The sequence below is a fragment of the Neolamprologus multifasciatus genome, chromosome 9 (genome assembly GCF_963576455.1).
Source record: "Neolamprologus multifasciatus chromosome 9, fNeoMul1.2, whole genome shotgun sequence".
In the NCBI taxonomy this organism is placed as follows: Eukaryota; Metazoa; Chordata; class Actinopteri; order Cichliformes; family Cichlidae; genus Neolamprologus; species Neolamprologus multifasciatus.
This window is the reverse complement of record NC_140447.1, coordinates 22,537,860-22,554,851: the sequence shown is the minus strand read 5'-3', so window position 1 is coordinate 22,554,851 and position 16,992 is coordinate 22,537,860. Positions and strand designations below refer to the sequence as shown.

Here is a 16,992-nt window from a genome sequence, read left to right as displayed (position 1 = left end):
GCTATTTTTAGATCACTCCCTCGAAAACAGAGCAAGGTTTGTGTTTTCGACAGATGCTGTTCGGACACACCAACATAATCTTCCTTCAACACCTTGGCTAGTTGTAAAATTTGGCTCCCTGCAACTTCATCCACTGCCTAAAAATGAAAATCGAGTTAAAAGATCCCGGTTTTGAGATCCAGAATCCATTGCAAAGTCATGAGTAAAAGGTGAAAGAGTTATACGACACTACCATGAGATTTCTCAGGAGACAGCAGCTGAACAAGAACCACGGAGATGAATGAGAAGATGATCTCGAGGTGCAGCTTTTGATCTCATCGCATCTACGGTGTCCAAAAAGCCATCATATTGGATTTAAATGCACAGCTGCACCTTTATGTCATATAAATTAATTAGCAACCACTCGCTAATACTGTTCTCCACATGAACCCAGTCCAGCCACAGCCTGTTCACCCAGAAGTAGTCACTGCCGCTCCAAACTTCAAAGCCGTTTCTTTCTCTAGGCTGCGAGATTTCTGAAATCATCCTTCCCATTTCATCATGACAATCTTGCAGATTTTGTGTTTCTGCACAAGCCTCGGTGCATGTCCTTTATTCTGTGCACATTTGGCACACATAAAAGGATATGCATATTTGATTCCAAAGGTCATGATGTGAGCTGCTAGCTTTGAAATGCAGGAGGAATGAAACCTGAGTAAACAGAGTTTTCATACTAGCTGGTCAACACGGTGAAGAGAGCGTCATTTAAAGTCGTAAAAGCAAATGCATATAAAACCTTATGTGCTTTACTGTCGATTTAAACCCTGTTCATAGAGGATTTCGGTAACCTCGGAGCATCAGGAGGGTTTATGCACATGCGCATGTTCACTGATCAAAGCCACATACAGCACTGGGCCAGCTGCGAGGAGGTGAGAAGCTTGGCCTTTGCCTTAGAGCAAAGGGAGGGTGAAAAAAACAAGCAATTTCAACCAGACTGCAGGAGTCTTTAATGTCTTTACAGGCTCTTTGCTTTGTACTAAAGGATCCACTATGGCAATCAGACTGCAAGCAGCAGGAAGACTAAACATCTATTAAAGGATTCACATTACAGGACATAGCAGGAAATAAACTCTTATGCTGTTATTATAACACTGTATGTGAGTGCATTATAAAACCATAAGGCTATACTTAGAAAGCTCTCAAAGTGTCGATTAAAATTCCACCATGTATCGTGTTTTATGCGCATTATGAACGGCCACTTTCGCACAGACATTTAGGTGATATAAAAGCTCTATAAAATTATTTAAGCTGTGCACAAAGACACAGCCTGTGTGTTGAGAAGAACAAAAACATGCAAGAAAAGAAACTTCTGAGCTTTGCTTTAGGACTTGCTGCAGCAGCATGCCCACATGCCTTTAGCCATGAGGGCTGCTTGGCTTTTAAACTGTTTAAATGAAGCAAAGGCTACTTCTGCAAGCTGCTAATTACAGAGCAGCAAGGGTGGACACACTACAGTAAACATAACTATTTTATATGATTAAAGTGGTGGCAGCTTCTTTTTCAACTGAATCACAACAAAGTTACTGCACTGCTGTTCAGCTCAACAAACAGCCCCGTGTTATCTCCACCGTGGTGGAACAGGAAAACTATGACATAATAACAAAGAAAATGCTTCCGAATGTTCCCCTTCATACTGAAAAATCACTTTCAGAGAATGTTCACACTTCACGAATCATCCATTTACAAAACAGATGATTAACAGCCTGAAATTTCTTTAGAAAAAAACAGAATGTCAGAGTCACAGCAGCTCATCCACTCATGATTCATCGCAGTTCGTCACAGGTTACAGCCCCTAAACAACCAACTAGACCTTGACCTTGAGCGTCATTTTGGTGATGACTCGTTCGGTGATCATTTCGCAAACACTTTCGGAGGAGCAGCCAGTGTTGCAGTCCGAGAAGTTGACGGACACTGTGACACGGCGCGTGTTCATCAGCTTTTTAGCCGATTGCGCTAACAAGTGAGCTAACAACCTCCCAACATCGAAATCTGTACTTGAAAAACTCCATCCATCCATCCATCTTCATCCGCTTTATCCGAGGCCGGGTCGGGGGGGTAGCAGCCTAAGCAGAGAGGCCCAGACCTCCCTCTCCCCAGCCACCTCCTCCAGCTTATCCAGGGGAACACCAAGGCGTTCCCAGGCCAGCCGAGAGATATAATCTCTTTATAACAGCCCCAATCCGTTTGTTGATCTCCGGCTCCTTTCTCCCATCACTCGCGAACAAGACCCCGAGATATTTGAACTCCTCCACTTGGGGCAGGAACTCATCCCCGACCCAGAGTGGGCACTCCACCCTTTTCCGGCTGAGAACCATGGCCTCAGATTTGGAGGTGCTGATCCTCATTCCCGCTGCTTCACACTAGGCTGTGAACTGTTCCAGTGCGAGCTGGAGGCCTTCACCCGATGAAGCCAACAAAACCACATCATCCGCAAAAAGCAGAGATGAGATTCTGAGGCCACCAAGTGAAAGCCCTCCGCCACTTGGCTGCGCCTAGAAATCCTATCCATAAAAATTATAGAAAACTCAAGTTTCTCAAATCCCAACAGACTCCGGTGCTAATACGCCCGATCTCAGCAACAACATTGTTTTTGTCTCTATGGCCAATTTCCCCTAGGACTTTTAATTTTCCATGTCTGTGTCATCATCTACACACCAGGAGTAGTGATGCAATCTCGAGAAAAGGATAAATTCGTCATGACTTTGTGGGACTTTTCATACTTTGCAAAAAACAACTATTTGGTCTCAATACACATTTGTTCTAAGTAGATGTGGATTACGTTTATTTATTCGAATGACATTTATTCAAGCTGACATTAAGTGTTATTAAAATAAACAGTGGAAAATGGCTCTAAATAAAAGCCTTAGTTTAAAAAAAAAAGGACAGCAAAAATAAGCGGTGTGGAAATCATCTGAGGGGTGGATACCTCTGCATTACTCCGTGCGCTAACAGAGTCCTCGAGCAATGTAATGTTCCACTCAATTTAAGACTCACAAGAGGCGCATTTCCAAAAGAAAAGGTTACACACATACACGCGTGAACACACTATCATGTTTATGCCCCTGATTGTGATGCAGACTTTGTGTAATGACTTTGCAAACTTTAAGATGAGATGAGATCATCCCAACACCGCAACCTGACGTATTTCCTCATTCTTTACAGCTACAGAGGACACTATATACTGTGTGTGACCAGTAAACTGATCTTGACAAGTCAAATCCCAGTCACTGTCGGACTGCTGTGTCTATTATCTTAAACTGGGTGGAGGGATTATAGAAAGCTGGCTAAGCGCAGGCAGATTTCAGATGGAGAAAGCAGATTTCTTGGCTGTGTTTGAGAACATAAGCTGCAACTTTGAAAGATGGCACTTCGCTGCAAGCTTTTCTTTCTGTGCAATGGTCGGTGTGGAGAAATGCTCTGCAAGACTGAAGGATTGAAACCCAGAACAAGTAAATTTAGTTAAATGCTTTACTCATGTCTTTGTGAAGTCAGAGTGCCTCCATTTGGCCAATTTACCGAGCACTATGAAAAGATTTAGACAAAGAAAGCTCAGCTTTCGAAGCTTTATGGAGATTTGTCCTCCAGCCTGCGAAAGGAGGAAAAGACGGAAAAGCTGACTTGAGCGGTCTCTTATTAAAAAAGGGGAAAAAAGAGAGCTGAATAATGACGGCATTATGCAGTACGAATTATCCATCCATTCGCTTCTGCTTATCCATTTTCAGGGTCACAGGGGGCGCTGGAGCCTATCCCAGCTGTCATAGGGTGAGAGGCGGGGTACACCCTGGACAGTTCGCCAGTCTGTCGCAGGGCCAACACACAGGGACAGACAACCATTCGCACTCACATTCACACCTAGTGGGAATTTGGATTAGCCAATTAACCTATCCCCACAAGCTGCATGTCTTTGGACGGTGGGAGGAAGCCAGAGTACCCGGCAAACACGGGAGAGAACATGCAAGCTCCACACAGAAAGACCCCGGCCTGATGGTGGAGTTGAACTCAGGACCTTCTTGCTGTGCGGCAACAGTGCTAACCACCGTGCCACCGTACGAATTATGCAAATCCAAATGGAACTAACTGTTGAGACTTTCTGTTTCTGAGTGATAAACGCCAAAAAGCTCTCCTCTTTTGAATCCATCAATGCAAGAAAGCCTGTTTGACTTTTACACACATGTTTCAAAGATCTCGCCGACTGTGTACAGAGCGTGCTCGAGGAGGTAGAAAGCGCTCCTCAGAGGTATGGATGTCATGTGACGCTGAACTGCTTTGACAGCTCAGTGGAAGCCAGGGGACATGACGGGTATTCCTCGAAGAGTCCTTTTCATGCCAGCTTTCCTCATCCGAGCAGCTCCGTTTCACACAGCTGAAGTGGAAAACGCTGACAACGACCTCTCCGCCTATCCCCGGAGACCCAGTGACCCCGAGAGGCCTCACTGGCTCGTGTTTCAAAAGCCAGGTCACAGGAATCCCCGGGATCACATGACCCCATGATTCGCAAACTGTAACCTGAAAATGTTTTAAGAAAACAGTGTTTCTGGACTCCTGGGACACTTCTCACAAAACCAGCGGCAGAGATCTGACATTCTCGATTATGTAGTGCACCCTCTCTTAGGTTTCCAGTGGTTCTGACTACAGTGATTTAAAAACGTGCTTACTTATGGTTAGAGTTTCACAAAATGAGGTCAGGCTACGTAGAAGTACTCAAGCTGATGTTCAAACCTTGCCTTTGCGAGGGGCAGCCAAAAGGAAGTAAACTGAAAATGAGAACAGTGCACGCACTGAGGCCCAGCATAAGAAAAATCATGCAAAGCTACTCTAGCAAAGCTGGAAATGAGCACAAAAATGCCTCATTTAAAACTTCTCTGGAACTAATTTGTAATTTGTTGTGTGTTTTTAATTCATAACTGTCCAGATCTGACATTTTCAGCACAGCTACACAGCATTTTTCTACATCAAGACAGAAAGTCACGTTTTAATGTCTGAGACCCTAAAAGCAGGAGCCTCTTTAAGCACAAATGCCAACCATGAGAAGAAGGCCAGGCGACTCGCCTCATCTGACTGTGGCTGTAATAAATTGAGTGAAGGTCAAGGGATAAAGGTTGCAATAAATCATTCTCTAAAGGTTTAAAATCCACATGGTGTCGTTACATCCAGGCTGTATTCAGTGTTTCTCACAGGAAGTGTAAATGTGCACATTTTTGAAGCAGGCTCGTAACATTTTCCTCCTCCCTGTAAAAACACTTGCACAGAAATCTTCCAAATGCTGCTTTGCGTGCTTCCTTGGCTTTGTTACTGCAAGTAACTTTCCATCACTGGAGTAGTGTAATCATCTCAAGACCCCATCATAAAATAGTGCTCTGTAGTGCTACAGAGTAGTAAAGTCTTTTTAAGAGGACAAATCACAGTGCAAACTACAGGTATCTTTAGTGTTAGTAGTGAAGCTCACGGACAAACTGAGAGTTTGATGTAAATGTAAACTTTTTTCTATTTGGTTATTTGTGCAAAATACCTGGAAGCGGTGTTTGGAAATGAGGGAAAGTATTTTAAGGACATTTTAATCTGAAGGGACCCCTGATCTACTAATGTCTGTACAGTGCAGCTGAAAGACTTGTTATAGTAGTAAAGTTATCAGTAAGTGGACTTAATATGTTTCTCGGCTTACTCTTGTTTTCAAATTTTCCCTTTTTGTTTTTTCCATTCTGTATCCATCACACGAATCAGCGTGTTGTTACCTCCGCCAAGGAGGGCGTGTTTTTGGACGTGTTTGCACTTGCGCCATCGTTCTGTCTGTAAACACAACAACTCAACAAATTACGAACGAATTCTGATAAAACTTTGTAGGGGTGTGCATGTTAACATGTTTAACATGTCACATCCTGTCACATTTGACCTCTGACCTCAAGGACAACAGATTGATCTGAAAGTCAAAATTACACACTATATGGGGGTATTTAAATCTGTTTCTTACTCCTATTATTTATATTGAGAATATAGATATTTGGGAATTATAAATATCACGTCACATTTGACCTCTGACCCCACTTTTGAATTTCACATCTGCCTTTTTTTCCAAGTTGAACTCAAAATGCGTTATATCTTTAAAGAAAGAGCGAAATAGAGCAAGCTGCCTATGGGGAAATATAGTGCAGTATAATATTATACAATAAGCTCAAGTTATTTATGCGTTCATGGAAATTAATACCCGTTATCCATTACCTACTCCTATATAATGTTTGTGTAATCAAAGTAAACATCTGTCATGTTTCCCTTATCAGATTTTTACTGCACTGCAACATAAAATGAATATACGCAAAATAAAATTTCAGTTTGTTTGTTTACTAAATGCAATGACTGGATGAACTACAGAGTCTGACTCTGGGGGAAAAAAAGTTTTGGGACAAATATAGTAAACTTAAAAATAATCTAAGCAATTTTGATCCAATTTAACCTGCTGATTTTAAACATTTGATTATGTCCTGCTGATCATGTAATTAAAATAATGTTCTCTCCCTTTTAGTTAATATAAATAACTAAACAAGGCAACAGTAACACAGACCCAGACTGGAGTTAGTACAGAAAAATGTGTATTCCCCAAACAAAAACTAAAAAAATTCCCTGTGATTGTTTTGATCGCCCATAGTTTGCTTGGAAGACGCCGACTTGTCTGCAAACACTCCCCAACTCTTCTCAAAAAAGTGCAACGCAAACCAGAAACGCACAAAGTTCAAAGTGAAAGATGAGGCTTACCGCTGCGATCGCCACATTTCAAAAGAGGCTAATTTTACTTTCACTGTTTCTGCTTTGCATCATAATTTTCACTGTTTTAATACCCTTTGATCAGTATTTGTGCAAACTACAGGTGACCGCAGCAATCACAAGGAGGTTTTTCGCTGCAGCAGCGTAACCTCTTTGCAACGGCGAGCAACCACTCGCCAACCAATTGGGGAACACACATGTACAAGCTATCTGTGCTTGCCAGAGGTTGCTGACCAGCCTCAAAGACTGTGTTACTGTGCCTGCCTGCAGTGAAGATGGACATCTTTAAAAACAGACATAAAAAAGTTAGTGACAGCCACAACACTTACTCTCTAATTAACTGCTAGACTGCACTCAGCAGACATGATGATGACTGTCTGTGCATATGAGAGGGCGGACAAATTAGCACCAGCTTCCTCATCCACATGCTTTTTTACCGGTGAGTAATCCATCGTGCAGGTGCTACATTTTGTGCGAACAGGCCTCCGTCATTCACAGGCACCACTGAAACAAAAACAACTGGCTCCAATGAACCTAACGCTGTGGGTAAACATCGAGTCGCGATTTGATTTTAAACACCCCCCGCCGATTGAGAAACGTGCAGTAAAGGTTTGCGGCTACAAAGTGCAGAGATAAAAATAGCACACGTCTCCGCCGCAATCTCGGATACTGGGTCAAAGACAGCTGTAAAACACAAATGTCATCACGCATAAAAAGGTAAATTACAGCGCGTCAGTGAGTCATTCATAAATCAGCCCGTGTGTTCAGAGAAGGCAGAGCTGCAGGTTCTTTCTATTCCCACACAAGGAGGCGAGACTGGAACAGCTGTTAATCAGCAGCAGTGCAGCTTTACTTTGTGTGATGACACTACTGTTGGTCCACTTATGGTCTGTATTAATGTGACAACAATATATTAGTTTAACATGTAGTAAGTGTGAAACACAAAGTGTTACTTGTTTTGTAGGTCTTTTAATGCATTTAAACACATTAAATGGGTAATATTTCGATGGTTCCCACCCCAAATGTCACCTGGAGGACTCAGCCTCAAGGTGAGCAGTTATTTGTCACTACTACTTGCAATTATTTGGTCACCAAATTCAGGAAAATTCAGTTAAATCAACAGGAAACCACATTTTTTTCATGGTTGCAAGGTGGTTGCTGTCCTTTATGCTGAGATATTTAGGTTAGGTCAGACTCAAAGTGGTGAACAGACCAACTGGCATGCACACCTGCACTGCACTCTTTAAGGCCATTCTCTTAGCATGAATGAAACAGTCAACAACTGATGGCCTCATGTGAACCAATCATTAGTTTTCTTTTCTAAGAATTGACGGGTGTAAATGGCTTTTCACAGCAAAGCTTTAACCCTTTAGCAGCAGCAGGAGAGTACCTTTATTAACAGGTTTATAAAAGCCGGCTACCCCTGCTCTCCATTTCCAGTGAGAGGAAACCCGAGCTGAAGTCATTCCTCAGAGGACAGCTGTCAAACCAGCCTGCATGTCTGATTAAAGGTGTCAGTTAATAGGAGGACCCCCGAGGACGGGCAGCAATCCACAGCTTGACGTGGACTTAGAAGGGGAAGTGATCTGTGCTAAAGGTTAATCTTCTAAGTTGGTCAAAACAGAGCTGTTCAAAACCGACCTGTTGTGTCTGCATCCTGCCCAAAGCGAGCCTGAGGCTATTCACATAATGTGCTTTTGCTGAAAATGTTGAAAAAAGTTCACAGTTAGCTCCCAGAAATAATCTCTGTACATACCAACATCACATGACCACTAAGGCACGCATGTTTTGGGAAACAGAGGCTTAAATAGTACGAGGGCAGAAAAGTGACAACAAATTCTTCTTTGCTTGGGTGACAGTGAGGTAAAACCCGTTAATGTCTGTCCAAGGCAGTGATGTTGGGAGAAAAGATACACCTGAAGTAACCAAAAAAGCGAATACAGCGCTGAATCTAGGTGGCGTCCATCACCAGAGGAAGACATGACATCAGGGAAGGATTATTTGATGTTGTGGATTGAAGTTTATTTTCTGTCCATCCATTCATCCATCCTCTCCTGCTTTTCCAATTCATCCAATATCCTGGACACATCACCAGTTTATCACAGGGCTAACACAGAGACAGAGACAAACAACCATTCGCACTCGCATTTACACCTACGGGCAATTGAGAATCACTAACTAACCTTAAAATAAGCCCGCTAACTGTTTTTGGACTGTGGTAGGAAGTCGGGGTACCTGGAGAAACCACACAGACACTGGGGAAAAATGCAAACGCCACACAGAAAGACCACAGCCAGATGGCGGATTTGAACCCAAGCAAGGTGTGATGTACTAGTACAAACCGCTGTGCTGCACACGATAACCCCGGAGTTATCCAACTGAAGGTTTGGTGAGTGTTTCCAAAAGTCTCTTCTTTAGCAGTCCTGACACGGCTCCATCTATAACTGTGGTAAAGGTTTTAAATGACAATACCTTTTGACGAATGATATGCTGTCATGAAAATTTAACTACTTTCAACCAAAACATGAGGATATGCTCCTGCTAAAGACTTCACACTCACTTTCTTTGGATTTCTAGCAACACTCCCTCAAAGCGTGAAGAGGACTTGATAAGAAAAGCAAAGGCGACACAGGCACTTGGGCTTCACAACTTCAGATACGTGGTTACGATACGAGCTTACATTTACAGAGATTCCTTCCTTTTTTAACGTATCTCACATCTTTCAAGTAATAACTCAACTTTCTCTTATCATCCACTAATAATTACATTAGCTTGATATCCACCTTCTTAGCTACAAGCTACGTTAATGTGTAAATTCACTGTAATTTGTGTTGTGTGGGAATGATGCTCATATTTTGCTTCTCATAACCACTATCAGTGCAGCTTTTGGGGATTAATTTGTAAGTAATAAATGTGTAATATAACAGAAAAGGTAGAAAAAGTGCCCAGACTGAAAAAATCAGGAACTTTATTGTCATTTTGGTCTCGGGTTTACCTGCAGGAAAAGATTTAAATATTGAATGTAAAGTTAAAAGTCCAAAATCGATGACCTTCTTCACATTTTCCAAAGCCACCCAGTGGACCGGATTAGAATCTCTGCCAGGCCGATTCTGGCCACCGAGCCATATATTTGACACCCCTGACCCAAATCTAATCAGTGACAAAAAAAACCATAAAATTAATAATTAGTGTGAACGCTATCTGCACTGATGATGGCTTCGATGATGCTACGATCTCGTCCAGGTTGCCCCTGTCGTGGTATTCTTACAGATGTCTGACAGAGGAGCGGTCATTTGGGATTAGTTGGATGAAGGCATCGTCACTTCTTCCCCAAAACTGTGATTTGAGACACTGGACAACTCACAATAATCAGATACGTCTGCCCAAATCCCACAGGTTGGTAACCCTAGAACTAGTATAACTAGTTTTCTTGGTGTGTTATTAAATCCCCCTCAGTGTTGAAACCTGACTATCCTGAACAAACATCTGAAATGTCTTTTTCTCAATCATTTGTGTACATTTCACAATTTATGATGAACATACTGTACAGCAAACACGAGCTAACTAATGTTCAGGTATACTTACCTTCAGGGAAGTGGATCACAAAACTGACACGATGTAAAACTGTGACTCTCATTTAAGCAATCGTTGACTAACCAAGTAAAAACAACCAAGCCAAGACAAGATCTGGGTGGGGTGTCAAGTTGCTTAACATTTTTCTGGGAAAAACCCTGAATATCGTCACATAATTACGCCACAGATGTAATAATCAGGTGTCTCACACCGGACATCTTTGACTTTTGTAGAAAAAGTAAAGGCGTAATAAAAACCATTGCTGTGCTCTATCCAACAACTGCCTCTGGCTCACCCATAGCTCCACATATCTGCCCAGGCCTCTAGCTCCTCAAACCTGACACATGCATGTGAGTTTCAAACAGGGGGAACAAAAGAAGCAGCATCAGCAAACACTCATACATGAATTAACACCAGTCTGCAGATGGAGGCAGATCCTGGAAATAGAAGATGGAGCAATTACTGGAATGAGCACAGAGTCTGCCGGGTGCACTATGGAGGAGCGGTGGAGAGGGTTTGAGGCACCGGCCTGCTCCATTATCAAACAGAGATCACAGGAGAGCCGTGATAAACCAGTGTGATGGGGTGGATGAGCCTCCTACTGTACAGATATCACAGCTTAGTTTTATATTAGATTCAATTTTCCACCTGCGACCATTAAAACTATGTTAAATGAACCCATTAATGTTCATACAGCTGTCACTGGATCAGCTTAAGACAAGTTCACCTCATTGATAAAACACACTGCTTTAGAGCAATCGGCGCGCAATTGCCAAAATTTTACGCAACACGTTTCCTCACAAAAAGATCCGTAAAACAAACGTGTGACAAATCTGACATAAATCTGGAATTAAATGTGCTGCGTGAGCTCGAAGGTTCCCATTCAGGGAATCTCGAGATGGCTCAATCAGACGATACGTGGCAGCAACCAGAAATGTAAATCACGAGCTCGTAAATCATTTTGCTGCTGATGTGCAGATTTTATAGGCGCGTTAATAAAGAGCGGCGGGATTGCAGCTCAGCACTACTGTGCAACAATTGTCCACCCATTTTAATTCAACTGTTCCTGCAAAGACAATAATAAGCAAGGCCACCGGCGTCAGTTTGATTGATTTCTCGTGTCATATTGTGGCGCTGCTTCAAGGAACAATTCTTGTTTCCTTTCACACAAACACAGAAATGGAAATATTAAAAAAAAACTGCCTGGAAAGACTTTCAGCAACGAACCACATTGGAAAACGTCACGGCTGTTTTGATTCTGCTCGCACAACTTTGTGCTTTCCAAACACAACAGCAGCGATGAGTCCGAGAGGAATATCACAACTCTGTGTTGGGTCAAGAAGGACAAACTGACTTTAAGCAACTGCTTGTTGCTCAAGCGTCCCTTTTGAGATAACGCTATAAGAGTGAACTAGACACGCAAAAAAAAGATTAATTAATAAAAAATAAAAATTCCTAGATTAAGCCCTAGCTTACCGACTTCAAATAAAAGCAGATCAGAAGCATTAGTGCTGAAGTTTAAACTGAGCATCAGGATGAGGAAGAAAGGTCATTTTAGTGACTCTGAGCGTGGCATGATTGTCAATGCCAGGTGGGCTTGTCTGGGTTTTCAGAAGCTGCTGATGTGCTGGGATTTTCCCCCACACAACCATCTCTAGGGTTTACAGAGAATGGTCTGAAAGAGAGAAAATATCCAGGAAGCAGCAGTTCTCTTTGTGAAATAGCCTCGTTGATGTCAGAGGTCAGAGGGGAATGGCCAGAACATCTATGAATGACAAAACCTTACAGCAAGAGGAAACCATGCTTGGTGCCACTCCTGTCAGCTAAGAGCACGAAACTGAGGCTACAATTCACACAGGCTTGAGGATTTAAATAACTGTTGCCTGGTCTGATGAGTCTCGATTTCTCATTCAGATTAGAGTCAGAATCTGCTGTAAGTGTCACTAAAGCATCATACCATCCTGCCTTGGTAAAGAAAACAGCCTACCTGTCCATCTCTTTATGACCAGGAGGATAACAAGCTGTTTCACAAAGCTCCACATCACAGTTCGTTTACTGCATTCAAACAGCCTCAACAGCCACCGGTCTCAATTTAATAGAAGTGGTGCAACTGGAGACTCGTGTCACGGATGTGCCACCAACAAATCTACAGCAACTGTGTGATGCTGTCATGCCAACATGAACCAAAGTCTCTGAATCCATATTGAATCTGTGCTATGGAGAATTACAGCAGCTCTGAAAGGAAAGGAAAAGGGAGGTGCAGCCAGGTACTAGCAAAATGTAACTAATAAAGCTGCTGTTACTTTGTGTGTGTGTCTGCTCAGCAGCAGAGAAGTGACAGGGAGCAGAGCAAATAGCATCACTGGATGTGACGACATCTCTTTTTTCCCGCAGCAACAAGTGTTAATTTGTCTGAACCAGAAGATGTGCGGACACCAGTGAGTTCAAGTGGTAAGCCTGTCGTCCTGTATTTACTGGGTGATTCAAGGTGTAACTCAGCAGCAGAGCAGATTATGTCCCAGACTTGGGGTTGATCCAATTTCTTCTGTTCAAAGTAGCACAAAGAAACTAAACAAAGGCTGGAGTGTGGGTGGAGACTGTGAGTTTTATGCAGTCTGGTATTTTTCCACTTTTCTGAGATAAAACAGAAATAAATAATTAGAAATTGATAGTGTAATCTACAATTAAAACAAATCAATTGATAAGATATAATACATTACATTATTAGCATGCATAGCTACATAAGAAAAGTATCCTCATGTGGGTTTCTACTACCAGCCATGAGAGACTGATGCTCTCAGTGTGGGGCAAATGAAAAAGCGACAGTGGAGGTGGCTCAGAAAAACACACAGATGGGTAATCAATGGGTGGAAAATCACTAGGGTGGGGTTAGGGTGTGTGTGTGTTCTAGCATGAAAAACACTTGATGGTAGTGAGAATGCAGCGAGGTCAGGTGGTTTGTGCATGCCGAGGACCCTGTGTGCGAACCAGAGATAACCTTCAACTTGAATTCTGAGTCTTATCTGGAGCCGTTAGCAGAGGCGACACCCGCAGATTCACGATGCTGAACTGTTTCTTCTCTCTGATAATGACTGAGCATCTTGGCGGTTGTTTGGCTTACGCGGCGTGCGTGCGGACACGTTTCCGATGCAGAGAGCTGAGAATGTCACACATACTGGAACAAACATAGAGGCCACATGAGGGAGAGGGCGCTTCGAGTGAGGCCAACGGTTTATTTACTTTTACTAATGAAGCTGAAGTGCTGATGCTCACAAGGACAAGAACACTGCAGCTAAGAGCTGTCATCATCTTTTAAGCCATCGTGGGACAAATGGGTTAAATGGTTTTGGGTTTATTGGTATTTTTCCAGCACAAAGCCTCAAACAGCAAACGCAGAAACATAAATTTAAGAAATCTGCATGTTTAACACTGAGAATCAGCACCTGTTTGATCAAAATGAATGAAAATTCACAATGTTCAAAGTTGCAGCTGACTATTTGTTATAAGCTTCAACTTGTCCAACTTGCTGTAAATTAAGCGAAAGTTTTCCTGCTAAAGAACGACTCGTGGATTTGTGAATCTGCTCTCGATGCTGTTACAGTTATGCACCTCCCTCCTTCACCCATGTCACATTTTTAAACAGAAGCAGTTATATAGTGAACACATGATGACACTAATGTCATTCATTAAAGAACACTTAGAGGAGTCACTCATACAGGCCTCGAGGCTGGTCAACCAGTCTGATCAGTCGCAAAGGTTGCAGCACCAAAAACCTTCTTGTGATTGCTTTGGTCGCTCAGACTCGTCTGCAAACACTTGCCAACTACTTACTTAAGCAGTAATGAACCTGCAAAAAAAGTGCTGCAAAGTGGAAATTTACAGTAAAAGTTGGGCTTTTACCACAGTGACAAAAATACTTCAAAAGGTGCAACTTTTACTTCTGCTAGCAACCAAAGCAACTGCAAGTACGTTTTCAGTCGAGGACTCTGTGTTTGCAACCCAGCAGCAACCTCCAGCAATCAGGAAAATACACATTTGACCCACCCGGGTGGTTTCTAGGCCTGTGTCACTGGGTTCATATATCAAAGTGTCAAACTCATTTTACACTGTGGCCAAATATCCAGCCCAGTCTGATCTCAAGAGGACCAGCCCAATCAAAATGATTGTATAATAACACATAATACAAAAACAAAAATTACCTGCAAATTGTTTCCCTTCCTTTTAGTGTAAATGAGCTACAAACCATCCAGTTATAAAATGTGTAGGTAATGATGAGATATTTTAAGAAAAGGAAGTGCACTTTCAACAACGCCTCTGAGTTGTTGCAGTAAATGTAAAACACCTGTCAACACGCCTCTTTGGGATTACACTTTAAGAAATGAATGCGTAATTATAAAAATCACACAGGCAGCTTATTATCCAGAGTTTTTCCTGCAATTAAAAGACATTTACTGTGAAATCACAGAAAATGTGCCATCAACTGTCAAAACAGGAACCTTCCTGTTATCTAATGTCATACTAACCACTAGCCACGCGTCTGAAAATGCAGTTAAAAGCCTGAATTTTTGCCCTCCTTTGCAATTCTCACATTTTCCGACTGGACTCTTTGCCGGGCTATTTCCAGCCCCCAGGCGCTAAATTTGACACCACTGTTAAATTTATATTAAAAATGTAATAATTCATAGATTGGTTAACTGACTGAAAATTACTCTGCAGCCACTTTTTTAATCCATTCATGTTTTTGGCACACAACTCTCTTAGTTGCAGCATTTCGTTTTGGAATAAACTAAATCAGCATTTTACAGACAAAGGGCCACAAAAAAGGGCAGGAAAAAGTCTGCATACTCAAATCTGTCAGATTGCTCCTTTAATTCAGCTCTCACACCACTGCACAGAAACAGAGCCTGAATTAAAGGACCAGTCTCACCAATTATGTGGACACTGTTGCAGATACTTTTGGACATATCACAGAACAAATACCAGAAAATAATACTAAGTATTAAAAAAAGATTTTGGAGGCTACAACTGCCCATTGAATTCTTTATAAACTTTGTAAGAATTTTTCCTTAGTCGTAATATTTAGAGATGACTATAGCTCAGAGCTCAAAAACACAAATACATTCGATTTAAAAGAAAAGCAACAGATTCTCACAAACAAGAGGCCAGAAAATTATTGACATTTAAGCATGCAACTAATTTGTCCAGTAATTCTCTTTGGACTGACTAATCAATGGGTCTAATTGAACAAGCATGTCAACGATATTGGCAAGTGTGCTGTGCAATAATAAAACCAGATGTGGATTTGAATGTTTGTGCAGATCCTGCACAGGAGCAGAAATCTGGCTACAGTTTTTCTGTGAAACTCCTCCTGCCACCCAGACCCGCTCAAATGGACTCTGTGGATTATAATCTGATCAACAAATATGTCACTGTGTGAGATTTATGCTGCTGGGATGGTGCCAAACAGCATTGGGCAATACTACCTCGGCCGGGCTCAAACATTGCATAACACGGTGGGTCCAGCATGGCCAGAGAGATCAGCTCAATTGATTTACCGCCCGATCGGGGAGCAGATCCTTTGCTGTGCGCAGAAACGTGCTCACTCACACGTATCCTTCATGCACACCGACCAACCTGCTCTTTCCGTTTCTGCCAGCGGCCGCAGGGGCTCTCCTCCAGGATCTCGCTCTCATCCTCGCTCTCCTCCTCCTTTCCCTCCGATCCTGACTTCCTCTCCGGGACGGACATCGTCATTTTAGCGCCGTATATTTCCAGATTTCAACACCAACACTTCTCCGCGTTCCCTCGCTCCTTCACTATCGCCTCTGTGTGTTTTTGTTGTTGTTGTGGGGTAGAGGAGGCGAGCCGCTTGTGTGCGCAGTAAGAACCCCCTCCAACAGCCAGCCAACGTCTCTCTCTCTCTCTCTCTCTCTCTCTCTCAACCCTCTTGGCGCTCAAAACATCTTGCAGAAACAAACCGGTGCGTCTTAAAGGAAAAACCCGGCAATCCCCAGACAGTTAAAAGGAATTCAACATCCTCCTTAGATAAAAACAAACAAACACAAGTGCATGCAATGAGCGTCTGGCCGGACTAAACGGGGTGGAAAATATATCCCCAGACTTCATGCGCCCTATAGGCTGCATGTAAAAGAGGTTGCGAAATGCTCTCCTGCCAATCTGTCCATTTACAATCAAGCGAAGCTCGATCGGCGAAGCCAAAGAATTCCCTCTGAGTCCAGTGCACTCATTTCCCACCGCAGACGTCGTCTGCTTTATGGAGGAGACTCAGTTTTGTCGACCATCTCCCACACGCGTCATTGTCGGCATTGCAGGATCTGAAGCTGTGGGCTCCTGCCAGGCACGGCGCGCAAAGAGATGGAGCAAAATACCGTAAAGTGGCCGCTATGCGCGCACTATATATTCATGTAAGCATGGAAACCGGTAGCCGGGTGCAAAGCAAACTTCTAGAATCGATATGCACGAAAGTTACTCGAGTCTATGATATTTCAGCCAGTTTGGAGCAGAGGCGGAGGCAGACATTTGATACACCCGGGGCTTAGCCCTAAGGATAGTATGCATGTGGGATGGGGGCTCTGTTTTGAGTTTTGTTCAAAAAAAGAATGA

At 42.7% G+C, this 16,992-nt stretch overlaps 1 protein-coding gene across 2 annotated transcripts in view; it reads right to left on the bottom strand.

Moving 5' to 3' along the window:
• LOC146511578 (nuclear receptor-binding protein 2-like) overlaps positions 1-16,741 on the bottom strand; it is a 42,844-nt gene extending 26,103 nt beyond the window's left edge. Inside the window, exon 1 of one of the 2 annotated variants that reach the window (XM_085172165.1) lies at positions 16,003-16,741. In XM_085172165.1, coding sequence (XP_085028291.1) covers positions 16,003-16,122 — 120 coding nt within the window. In that variant the 5' untranslated portion in view covers positions 16,123-16,741. The remainder of the gene's footprint in view (positions 1-16,002) is intronic. The other variant, XM_085172166.1, reaches the window with a different exon arrangement.
• Positions 16,742-16,992: the final 251 nt, after the last annotated feature.